General features: G+C 35.5%; 1 protein-coding gene across 1 annotated transcript; it reads left to right on the forward strand.

Annotated features, from left to right (window-relative positions):
• Positions 1-12,528: 12,528 nt before the first annotated feature.
• On the forward strand, positions 12,529-14,104 carry LOC107916831 (uncharacterized). Its single transcript, XM_016846203.2, has one exon. It carries the CDS (start codon positions 12,729-12,731, stop codon positions 13,833-13,835), a length of 1,107 nt encoding a protein of 368 aa, XP_016701692.1. The 5' UTR covers positions 12,529-12,728; the 3' UTR covers positions 13,836-14,104.
• Positions 14,105-14,136: the final 32 nt, after the last annotated feature.

Genomic DNA, 14,136 nt, shown 5'->3' on the forward strand with positions numbered 1-14,136 from the left:
AACCATTCTAACTTTAAATTTCATCCATGAAATCAAAAACTAATGAATTTAATAGTAGGATCTAGTTGTAAAAGTCTTAGAAACACAAAAATTACAAGAAAAAGGCAAGGATTAACTCACTTGGTGCAAAAATTATGAAATACCAGCTTAGAGAACCCTCCTATGGCATTTTTAGCTGCTTGAATTGAAGAGAAATGAAGAAAAATCTAGATATTTCCTATTTAGTCCTAGTTTTATTTAGTTAATTTTGCAATATTCCAATTTTACCCTTAATTTATCAATTTTTCTGCTGATTTCATACCCTTGCTGTCCAGCCCAAATAAATTTTGGGTCTAATTGCCTTTTAAATCCTTTCTCATTAGACTAATAAGCTATTTAATCACTCTAGCAACTTTTACACCTATTACAATTCAGTCCTTTTCATTTAATTGACTACCCAAACATTAAAATTTCCTAACGAAATTTTAATACCACATTAATAACATTTCATAAATATTTATAAAATTATTTTTGACTCGGTTTTATGAGATAGAGGTCCCGATACCTTATTTTACCCAATTTCTTCAATAATTTCTTTTTCTAACTAATCACTAAATTGATAAAATTTTCCTATCAATATTTTCATACGATTTTCCTATCATATAAATTTTCAAACAAAAATATTGAAATAAATTTCTCTTTAAATCGGATTTGTGGTTACGAAACCACTGTTCCGATAACATTGAATTTACGCCATTACAACTCTCCCCCCTTTTAAGGATTTTCGTCCTCGAAAATCTTACCAGTAAAGAGGTTTGGGTATTGTTTCCTCATTGCCTCCTCCGGTTCCCATGTTGCTTCCTCAATCCCGTGCTTTTGCCACAATACTTTCACCAAATTTATCTTTTTATTTCTAAGCTCTTTTGTCTCCCGTGCCAATATCTTGACCGGTTCTTCACTGTAAGTCATATCCGGTTGAATCTCTACTTCTGTCGGAGAAATAACATGTGAAGGATTTGATCGATATCGTCGTAACATAGATACATGAAAAACATTATGGATTCTATCAAGTTCCGGTGGTAATACCAATCGATAAGCGACCGGTCTAATTCTTTCTATGATTTCATAGGGCCCGATAAATCTTGGACTCAATTTACCCTTTCGACCGAATCGAAGAACTTTCTTCCAAGGAGACACTTTCAGAAATACCTTGTCACCGACTTGAAATTTAATCTCTTTTCGCTTAAGGTCGGCATATGATTTTTGACGATCGGAAGCTGCTTTTAGACTATCTCGAATAACCTTTACTTTTTCTTCTGTTTCCCGGATCAAATCAACCCCATGTAACTTCCTTTCACTGAGCTCTGTCCAATATAACGGTGTTCTACATTTTCTACCATACAAAGCTTCATACGGAGCCATTTTAATACTAGACTGATAACTGTTATTGTAAGCAAATTCAATCAAAGGTAGATACCTCTCCCAATTACCTTCAAACTCTAGTATACAACATCGGAGCATATCTTCCAATACTTGAATTACACGCTCAGATTGACCATCTGTCTAAGGATGAAATGCAGTGCTGAAATACAACTGAGTACCCAAGGCTTCTTGCAATTTGTCCCAGAAACGAGACGTGAATCGGGGATCTCTATCTGATATAATGGAGACAGGCACTCCATGTAACCTGACAATCTCAGATATGTACAGTTCAGCTAGTTTATCTAAAGAATAATCCATACGTACCGGAATAAAGTGAGCTGACTTTGTCAATCGGTCTACAATCACCCAAATAGCATCTTTTTTCCTCGGAGACAAAGGTAGCCCCGATACAAAATCCATAGTGATTCTTTCCCATTTCCATTCCGGTATAGTAATTGGCTGAAGTAACCCCGAAGGTACCTGATGTTTAGCTTTAACTTGTTGACATATTAAACACCTTGATACAAACTCAGAGATATCACGTTTCATTCCCGACCACCAGTACATCTTTTTCAGATCATTATACATTTTATTACTCCCCGAATGTACAGACATAGTACTACTGTGGGCCTCGCATAGAATCTTCTGTATGAGCTCTGAATTCTGAGGTACACATACCCTACCTCTGAATAATAAACAATCATCAGAACCAATCTGAAATTCAGAATCATTACCTGACTCACACTGTGCCCGTTTAACCTGTAACTTCTCATCATTCTTCTGAGCTTCACATATTTGCTGTAAAAATGTCGGTTTAGCTCTCAATTCAGCTAGGATTGAACCATCATCAGCCAATGATAACCGGGTATTCATAGCTCGTAAAGCAAACAGATATTTCTGGCTCAAAGCATCAGCTACAACATTAGCCTTACCCGGATGGTAATCAATAATCAAATCATAGTCCTTTATCAGTTCAAGCCACCTGCGCTGTCTCAAATTCAAATCTTTCTGTGTCATCAAATATTTCAAGCTTTTATGATCAGTATAAATATGACATTTCTCACCGTACAAGTAATGCCGCCATATCTTCAGCGCAAATACAATAACATCTAATTCAAGATCATGTACTGGGTAATTTCTTTCATGTGGTTTAAGTTGTCTTGAAGCATAGGCTATTACTTTACCTTCTTGCATCAAAACACAACCTAAACCATTTAATGAGGCATCACTGTAAATAACAAATTCCTTGCCCGGTTCAGGCTGCACTAATACAGGTGCTTTCGTTAATAGGTCTTTCAATCGGTTGAAACTTTGTTAACATTCATCAGTCCACTCGAACTTTACATCTTTCTGCAATAATCGAGTCATTGGAGAAGCTATCATAGAGAATCCCTGTACAAATCTCCGATAATAACCAGCTAAACCCAAGAAACTTCTAACTTCAGATACATTCTTCGGTGGACTCCAATTGACAATAGCTGAGATTTTACTTGGATCTACCCTGATGCCTTCGGCAAATACAATGTGTCCAAGAAAACTCACTTCTCGAAGCCAAAATTCACATTTACTGAATTTAGCATACAACTGCTTCTCTCGTAGAATTTGCAACACAATTCTCAAATGTTCGCATATTCTTCTTAATCCCGAGAATAAACCAAAATATCATCAATGAATACTACTACAAATCTGTCTAAGTACGGTCTAAATATCCGGTTCATCAAATCCATGAATACTGCAGGTGCATTAGTTAGCCCAAACGGCATAACTAGAAACTCATAATGCCCGTACCTGGTTCTAAAGGCTGTTTTTGGCACATCTGACTCCTTTACCCGTAACTGATAATAACCTGATCGAAGATCAATCTTTGAAAACATAGTAGCACCTTTCAGCTGATCAAATAAATCATCAATCCGGGGTAACGGGTACTTATTCTTTATAGTTACTTTATTAAGCTGCCAGTAGTCGATACACAATCTCAAAGATCCATCTTTCTTTTTCACAAACAGAACCGGAGCACCCCAAGGTGAATGACTCGGTCGAACAAAACCCCTGTCAACAAGCTCTTGCAATTGTGTCTTTAACTCTTTTAATTCTATAGGAGCCATCCGGTACGGAGCTATGGATATCGGAGTAGTTCCGGAATCAAATCTATAGAAAATTCCACTTCTCTTTCTGGTGGCAATCCTGGTAATTCTTCTGGAAACACATCAGAAAATTCACATACCACTGGAACTGCCTGTATCTTTGACTCAGATACCTTGGTGTCGAGTACATAAGCCAAGTAAGCATCATACCCCTTTTTGACATACCTCTGTGTTGCCATTACTGAAATCATATCAGATAACCCCTCTGTCTGATCAGATTTAACCCGGAGCAACTCACCATTCTGACATTTTAACACAATATATTTTTGTTTACAATTTACTACCGCATCATGCTGGGTTAACCAATCCATACCCAATATCACGTCAAATTCATCAAATGGCAGTAACATCAAATCAACCGGGAAACAATAACCTCTTACCATCAGTAGACAATTTTTACAAATTTTATCCACTAACACAGACTGGCCCAGGGGGTTCGAGACTTTAACCACAAATTTAGTAGGTTCAACAGATAAATTTTTAACAATTGCAAGTTTAACACATATATATGAATGCGTAGAACCAGGATCAATCAATGCAGTAATATCAGTATCAAGTAAAGAAAATGTACCAGTAATAACATCGGGTGCTGAAGCATCTTCTCTGGCACGAATGGCATATGTCCTAGCAGGTGCTCATACCTCAGGCCTACCTATAGTATCTTTTGTAGCTCATCGACTACCACTGACATTACCGGATGGTCGAGGTGGTCTGCCCCTCGAAACTAGATTACTCGGCTTCGATATATGTTCAACTTCTTTTTCAACCCTTTCTGGACAATCTCTGAGGAAATGGTCAAAAGAACCACATCGGTAACAAGCCCCACTCTTAAATCGGCATTCACCAAAATGAGCTTTATTACAGTACTGGCATCTCGGTTTAGGAGTGCCAACACTGCCAACACTGGTCACTGATGGAGTAGAAGGCCTTGGATTAGTGCGTTGAGAACCTCGTTCTTTGCCCGAATACCCAATGGCTGAAGTAGAACGATCCTGATATTTCTTCAATTTCTTTGAAACAGAAAACTGGGATTTTCCCATCGGTCTTTTACTAAAAATTCGAGCTTCCCTCTCAGCCTGTTTCTTTTCTTTGCTCAATTCTTCTGCTTTATAAGCTCTCTCTGCCAATGTAGCAAACTCTCGAATTTCAAGAATTCCGATCAGTAACTTAATGTCCTCATTCAACCCTTCTTCGAATCGTTTACACATTTCAACTTCTGACTGTACCCATTCTCGAGCATATTTACTCAATCGAACAAATTCTCTTTCATATTCAGATACTGATCTATTGCCCTGTTTTAGCTCAAGAAATTCTTTTCTTTTCTGGTCAAGGAACCTCTGGCTGATATATTTTTTTCTGAACTCGGTCTGAAAGAATTCCCATGTAATTTCTTCTTTCGGAACAACTGAAGCTTTAGTATTCCACCAATGGTAAGCTGTATCTTTTAGCAGTGAGACGGCACATTTCAGACATTCTTCTGGTGTACAAGATAATTCTTCCAAAACCCGAGTAGTATTTTCTAACCAGAATTCAGCCCGTTCGGAATCATCATCAACTGCTGCTCGAAATTCTTCGGCCCCATATTTTCGAATTTTATCTACTGGAGCTTTCCCTTTTCTGACAGATTCAGTACCTGTACCTTGTGGGATCTCGGGAACCAGTGAAGGAGCAGGAGGGGGAGCTTGAACTTGCTGCACTACAGGGTTAGTTCTTAAGTATTGATTAAACCATTCATTCATCATTTGAAAGAAGGCTGTTTTTGCCTCCTCCCCTTGACCCTCTGTCTCGGGCCTTCTACTGCTAGTTTTTTCTCTTTGTACTGAAGCCGGAGCATGACTCCCAGCTTCCTCAAATTGAGCTCGGTCGGATGACATTACTATAAGAAAAACACATTTTAAATGGTCAGGAGATATCACACTATCAATAATAATTTAAATGGCATGTATAGCTAATCCCGTATTTGCTACATTGGTCCTAGAACCGGCTAAACCGTAGCTTTGATACCAATAAATGTAATACCCCTACCCGTATTCATTGCCGAAATAGGGTACGAGGCATTACTAGAGTTTACGAATTAATTTTTTTTATATTCAATATAGCCCTTTTATAAATATCTAACCTTCCCTGTAATATTAAATCGAGACCAATCCACATCAACCAAATCAATTCAACATATTTTCATGATAGATTCATGCATTTATATAAGATAACGTCATCACATATCTATAACCAGGTTTGTTAACCATACTAATGGCTAACTTTACATTCATTTCACGTTAACATTTACTTTGTTAGCTTATACATGCCATTGATTTCCAAAATAAAGTTTCTTTATATACCGAAATCCTGAGGTTGACAGTGTGATGTGTCTCCGACCAAATCCAACCTCCGAGCTCTTAACACTACAAAACAGGGAAAAAGGAAACGGGGTAAGCACTTTGTGCTTAGTAAGCTCATGTAACAAGAATTATACTTACCTAATATTTTCAATACAATATAATAAACATTCATATATCCATTCAATGTATTATTACCCTAACATGCACAAACTCAACATTCAAGTTAGTACAATAATTTCCATGTATCAATAATATATATACCATGAATGATGTACTTATCAATACCATGATTTTCATTCCCTTATTATTTTTCAAATTTATCCCGTTGAATTTATCGAAATTTCGATGGATTTTCAGAGGTACACTTTTAGTGTACGATTCCGGGTCCGTCAATTCATATTCATGTGCGCACATTTCCATTTCAGAGAGCACACTCCCGCGAACCTCAACCTTGCAACGGGATTACCAGTCCAGGCTAAATCCCCTGCAATATAAACTCATAGAGTATTGTCGGGATTACCAGTCCAGGCTAAATCCCCTGCAACGACAATTACTCTAATGAGCTTGGATCTGAATTATCAGTCTAGGCTAAATTCAGACCCTAATTCGGATTACCCGTCCGGGCTAAATCCATTTTACACATATTCTTCGGGAGGGCTATATCAGGATAGGATCACCCGTCCGGGCTAGATCCTTTTTACCGTCGATTCCTTTTCAGAGATCCATCGAATTTTCCTTTCATTCAAATGGGATTTCTTCCCATTTTATCAAATATAACAATGTTTCATTAATTTTCATACAATGAACATTCAAATCATATTCACATCAATAACATACAATCTCAAGCAATTTATGAATATAATTCAAGTTACACGAACTTACCTTGATACTTGTTTGTAAACAGTAAAAATCTATTAATCCTGAACTTTTTCCTTTCCTCGATCTAGCTTCGTATTTGAATCTTCTGGATCTAAATAAATAAATTTAATTATCAATTTAATACATTTCATGTTCATATGCAACATTCTCTATAATTCAACTATTATTTATAGTTCATTCAAAGCTGTCTACTTGAGTCATAGTCACTAAATTATTTATAACTTGAGCTACGGAACTCCAAATTAAAATCCGTTAATTTTCCCTGAAAATATGCTCATATATATTTTTACCATAAAATTTTCAGAATTTTTGGTTTAGCCAATCAGTACAGTTTATTCTTCAAAGTCACCCCTGTTCTGTTGTCTAACAGTTCTGACCCTTCTTCATTGAAAATAAATTATCTCTTTATACAGAATTCAAATGATGTTCTTGTTTGTTTCTATTAAAAATAGACTCATTCAGAATTATATACGTATAAATTTAAGTCCCTAATTATTTTTATTCAATTTTTTATAATTTTTCAAAGTCAGAACAGGGGAACCCGAATTCATTCTGACCTTGTCTCACAAAATTCATTATATCTCAAAATTTACAAATCCATTGTTTACAATATTTCTTCTATGAGAAACTAGACGCAATAAGCTTTAATTCCATATTTTTTTCATCTTCTAATTCGATTCCTACAATTTTTGGTGATTTTTCAAAGTTAGTCTACTGCTGCTGTCCAAACTGTTTTAGTGCAAGCTGTTTATTACCATTTTTCCCCTAAGCTTTTAATAAATGATAATTTCGTCCCTACTCAATTAGCCTCTCAATTGAGCTGATTTTTCTCAATTAACATTTTATTCTATCACCTTAAACTAGTTTACAACCTTTAGGAATCAGAATTTCAGCAATAGACTTTAATTCCAAACATTTTCACAATTAGGTCCCAAAAATCAATTTCCATTGAAATTGCCTAATAAAATCATCTCATAAACAAATTAAAGCTTTAATTTCATTATATTTCATCATAAACTTACATCACTCAACCATTCTGACTTTAAATTTCATCCATGAAATCAAAAACTAATGAATTTAATAGTAGGATCTAGTTGTAAAAGTCTTAGAAACACAAAAATTACAAGAAAAAGGCAAGGATTAACTCACTTGGTGCAAAAATTATGAAATACCAGCTTAGAGAACCCTCCTATGGCGTTTTTAGCCGCTTGAATTGAAGAGAAATGAAGAAAAATCTAGATATTTCCTATTTAGTCCTAGTTTTATTTAGTTAATTTTGCAATATTCCAATTTTACCCTTAATTTATCAATTTTTCTGCTGATTTCATACCCTTGCCGTCCAGCCCAAATAACTTTTGGGTCTAATTGCCTTTTAAATCCTTTCTCATTAGACTAATAAGCTATTTAATCACTCTAGCAACTTTTACACCTATTACAATTCAGTCCTTTTCATTTAATTGACTACCCAAACATTAAAATTTCCTAACGAAATTTTAATACCACGTTAATAACATTTCATAAATATTTATAAAATTATTTTTGACTCAGTTTTACGAGATAGAGGTCCCGATACCTTATTTTACCCAATTTCTTCAATAATTTCTTTTTCTAACTAATCACTAAATTGATAAAATTTTCCTATCAATATTTTCATACGATTTTCCTATCATATAAAATTTCAAGCAAAAATATTGAAATAAATTTCTCTTTAAATCGGATTTGTGGTTACGAAACCATTGTTCCGATAACATTGAATTTACACCATTACACTTCCTCTTGCACATAATGAGAAATAAGCTCATTTAGGGTCTATTTCTCCTTTTGATAGTTATAACTAATTTTAAATTGATTAAACTCTGCAGGAAGCGATACCAAAACCATAAGAATATGCAATTCCTCAAAAAGCTCGATCTTAAGTGCCTTAAGTCTTGAAGCAATATGGAACATCTCCATAATGTACTCACTTGCATTTCCTTGACCTTTATACTTCATAGACATCAAAGAAGTCAGAAGTGATGTCATCTCAACCTTAACATTTTAGCAAAATGTTTTTCAATTTCATCAAGGAGACCCTTGGCTTGAGTAATCTCTTCAGATTCAATGCCCCTAAAGGCTTCTACAATACTGTGTTTCATGATCATTAGACTCATGCGATTTAAACGATCCCACTTCTCAAAATCCCTTTTAACATCAGGGGTACTTTCCGTAGTGAGAGGTGCAGGTTGTTCTTCCTTTAGTGCAAGGTCTATGTCTATACAACCCAGCACTATAAGTAAGTGTCTTTTCCATTCCTTAAAATTATTCCCATTAAGCATGGGTATAGAATTTATATTAGCAGATATTGTGGCAGCAGAAGATGAATTAGCTGAATATAGAACAAAAAGAAGCTTAAATTAATATTCATAAGTTAACAATAAATTCAAGATAATGGCTAATCCCATCTCAAGATACCAAACACAACATTAATATCAAGTCTTTGGACAGTAATATTAACCGTAAGCAGTACTCTTGTTGTAGCAATCAAACATTGACAATAAATTATGTCAAACAATGAATTAATCTTTGGACTAACTTATTGCTCACATAAAATACCTTATAATTGTCACACATTTATCACCACAGATGTTGTTGAAATTCTGCCAAATATTAACTTACCTTTGGGTCAATTAATAAACGCATGAATTACAAAAACATATAATCATCTTAATATTTCAAACAAACTAATTTACACAAAAGAGGTCACTTTGACGGCATTTTGTTTCAACTAATTTATTTAAAATATTAGATATCCTTAATTAAAAGCCAAAATCTGAATTTATTTGTTTCAAAATATTTACCTTGATTTCATCTTTCAAGCAAATTAAAAGATAATTATATATATTTATATAAATTTCCAAAACAACATGCATTTATTATATATGTATATAATCAAAATATATATATGAATTAAGTTATGCCTATTTACTATTAACTTTTTTTTAATCCATTGAAAAAAATAAAAGAAAAGGAAAACCTTAAATTTTTTTTTATAAATTAAAAAAAAAGTACTTTAATATAAGCCTTCAAAGATCAATATATATCTGAAATATAAAACCCATAAAATTTTATGAATCAATCGTTTAAATAAGAAACTTTAATCAATTTCTAATGATTTAACATGACGAGACTCAAATGCCACTTGTTAGATTTGTAAAATAAATTTGAAATAAAACTTAATAAACCAGGATCTTTCATGTCAAATCAGCAAGAATACATTAAGAACAAATCAAGAATAAAACTAGATGCGGAAGCGTACCTGAATCCATGAATTTCTTGAAGTTTTACAGGATCTTAGGGATTTGATCTTCCAAATTAGCACACAAGAAATTCAGAGAATATCTGCTCTCTCTTTCCTAATGATGGGATATTAGAAAAGATATCTTGTGTATAATTTGGGGACCATAACCCTAATATTTATAACCTTGGCACATTAGTTCTAATCAAATTTTAATTAGCTCATCATTAATCAGAATTTGATTAGAATTCAAGTACTAGAGTATCTACACATATTTGACCCATACTTTATTTAATAATTAAAGCCCAATAAAATTTTAACCAAATGAGATCACTTTTAATTTGGGCTAACCTATTATGATAGTAAATAATAACATGTAATTACCCTTATTATATATGTGATGTCCATATTTTCCAACAGGTGCAACTATCAATGGTGCGGTCGTCGATGCAAGTTCTTGCATAGGTGTTGATGATGGACTCGCCTCGCCAGTCTTTAGATGTATAGGGTCCCGTTGTGGCCTCCTCATTGTGGTTGTCGATCCCTTGCCTCTTCCCGTACAAGTATGGCTTGCCATGAATCCTAAACCATGGCATGTATTCCAAAACGCAGGCTAACTCTGGAACAACAATAGCTTCGTGAGTAGGTAAGAAATTATACCTATTATTCCATATGTTGATATATTAGGTGTGGAACACTGGCCAATTCTCATCCGTCTGATCCCGCAAATCGATATGATGCAGATTATCAAGGTCTTGAGGTGCCACGGGAATCAATTGTCAGAACCCAAACTGCTGCAACACTCTATCTGACTTGTGCATCTCGACAGTAGCGTACACTACCAATGACACCTTCACATGCTAGATGTTCGGATTAACAAAGAATTCCTCAATGATACATTATCAAATTGTCGGATCCTCATATGGTGTCCATTCAAACTATATTAAAATAATCAAAACTTTAGTTATACATATATATTACAAAACCTCTAATCGACTACGTTAATTAATATGATATAATTCAAATTTAAATAAATTCATACCTCTGTTTTCGATCATTGGTCTAATAGAAGCCGTATATCTCGTAGCTCATACGGTAATCCCGCGTAACTCGGTCCATGGTTCCATCTATTGAAATAATTTTTTAGCATAATAATATTTAAATTAATTTTATTATGGACACAATATTATCTAATGAATTTTACCTTATTATGACTGGAAATGTATACGAGTAGTTCACTCGAGGACGTAAAAATGGCAACCGATATTGCGCTTATGATTGCATTAGTAGAATGCAACCACTAATTTTAATTTTCTGTGGTTGCGTCGTTTGACGCATCTCCAATGTAATGTCGCCAACATGGCAAACCCCCAATTCAGTTTCCTTACTTGTCTAAAGTTGACGAGTTTAAGCAGCCACCTTAGATGGACAAGATTTCGTGACTTGTCTAGCATTAGGATACCTCCAATGATCTGAAGGATGTACGCTCAAGCGTGTCGTTCTTTTTCAACTTTAATCGAATCCTCATCTAGGCCCCCGAAATTTCTTCTAAACCAATTGGTTTTGATTCGGCCTCCATAAATCGTCTTCGGGACCAAACCCAAAAGTTTACTGCATGCGCCTCTTCAATTAGCCGCCTGAACAGACCCAATGACTACCAACCTATTCGCTAGTAACCACAACCGTAATTGCATGTCCTTTTGAGTGATAGTACACTCCCCACATGGAAGATAGAATTTGCACGTATTGGGTCTTCACCTTTCCACTAACGCTTTACAAGTGCCGAGTCCAACTTACACCCCGACCTACAACAATCGCGTGCAAAAAATCTGCTTCTCTCAAGTACGGTTCGATCAATGGTGATGAAGGAGCGGGTAGATTACGAATATAGCACTCCAAAATTCTATCTTCCTCCTATTTACGAAACAAAATTGAATTTAAATACAACATTAAAATATAATAAAATATATTCTTACCATTTGCAATTGATTGACGTAAATGTGCTTGTCATCAAAACGGATTAGAAACTCGACCATTTCTAATTTCGAAAAACACGAATTAATTTTTAATAAAAAAATAACTTGCGAAAACGCTTTAATTAGTCATGGGGAGGTTACTGTTGAGGAAAACACTTTCAGTTGGAAGCGTTTTTTTGAGTGAGTTAGCAAAAACGCGTCCAGCTGGAAGCGTTTTATTGACAACACGCTAAAAACACTTCCAGCAAGAAGCATTTTTCTGCATTCCACTTGAAAACGCTTCAAGCTAGAAGCGTTTTCGTTAAAGCGACTTATTCGCGTAAACTTCCCAAAAATCAATCTAATAAGATAATTTTTTAAAAAAATCGACATTTATGAGTATTTTAATCTACTTAAGATAATGTAAAACAACACTAAATATTTTTTAGAGAATTAAATTTTACTTTTTAAACTTAAAATTTTTTAATTAAAAAAAATAAAAGTTAGCCCCGCAAAGCGGGGTTCTATTCCTAGTTATGAAAGTAAAATAAGGATAAAAATAATCCAAGAGAAAGAATTAAATAAGTTCTTATTTTTGGGTGGGCAAAAGAGCCGATGCGATTTCAGATTTGAGAAAAACAAAAAAAGAACCTTTGTTGGGAAGCGGATTAAGGAAGGAAAAAAAGGGAAGGCATTGAATTCACTAGATCTATGATTGGGGAAAGAAAAAAAGAAGATGACGCTGATGACGATGCTTGGGGCAGTGCAGTTGGGAGCGGCGGCGGCCTGCGTCGTGGTGGTGTTGATCCCAATGGTAATGGCTGGTTGGCATTTAAGCCGAAACAGGATATTGCTTTACTGCGGTGTACTTTTCATTACTCTGGCTGTCTGCCTTCATTTGACTCCCTATTTCCCTTCCGTTTCTGATTTCGTTACCCTCGTTTCTTCCGTTGTTGTTTTTGATCACCGTAGTACGTGCATCAATTTGGTTAATGACATTGCATGGAAGGTCAAACCCAATGTCTCTCTCCAGCATTTCAACCCCACTCACAATGTCTCATCGTCTCTCAATTTGTATGAGAAACGTTGGGATTGGTCCAAATCCCTCAAGCATGACGCCTGCGACTTTCAAAAGTTGTCCAAATCAGATGCTTCCGACTTGTTAAATGGTTCCTGGGTGGTGGTCACAGGTGATTCCCAAGCTCGATTCTTCACCCTCTCTTTGTTAAATTTGATTTTGGGTCCCCAAACCAAACGCATGGGCTCGGTTAGAGCTGATTTGTTTAAGAGGCATAGTGATTACAGCATTTTAGTTCATGAAATTGGTATGAAATTGGATTTTGTTTGGGCGCCTTATGTTGTGAATTTGACCAATTCAATGGTGGGTTTAAAGACCAAAAAGAGTTACCCTGATGTAATGGTCATGGGGGCTGGTCTTTGGCATATGCTTCATGTCAACAATGCATCAAATTATGATTTCGCCTTGCGGATGTTGAAAAGTTCCGTGGTTTCTTTGTTGCCACTCACTGCTTCCGCCTCCATTAAGTCACCCCATTTGTTTTGGCTGGGGATGCCCATGCTGATCAATGGGATGTTGAATACGCAGGAGAAAAGGGAGAAGATGAGTGATAGAATATGGCATGCCTATGATAGAGCTCTTGGTGACAGTAGGCTTTTACGCCAAACTGGTGGCCCTCTGGTATTGCTGGACATCCAGTCCTTGACTTGGAATTGCGGACCGCGATGTACATCTGATGGTATGCATTACGATTTAGTCATTTATGAGGCTGCCGTTCAGGTCATGCTAAATGCATTGCTTATTGAATCTCATCAAAGCCTTTGAAGTCGCCCCAATGATTTTACAGCAAGCTTAGCAAGCGTTTGACCCTTGAGAGACACACACACGGGGACTCGATGTCGATTCCCTTTGTCTTTGGATTAACAGACAAGTAAACATTTGTGTTTGTTTGCTGTTTTATTTTCGTATGATTGAAAGCCGAATATTCACTCACTTGTATACTATAGTCATAGTCTGATGACACTGTATGATTCACATCCAATTTTGTTCTTGGTAATATATAGCAGCAGCATTGATCTTGCTGATTCCCCCTAGTGTGATTCAATTTCATAGCTTTTCCGAATTG

Source organism: Gossypium hirsutum, chromosome A01, assembly GCF_007990345.1.
Source record: "Gossypium hirsutum isolate 1008001.06 chromosome A01, Gossypium_hirsutum_v2.1, whole genome shotgun sequence".
Classification (NCBI taxonomy): Eukaryota; Viridiplantae; Streptophyta; class Magnoliopsida; order Malvales; family Malvaceae; genus Gossypium; species Gossypium hirsutum.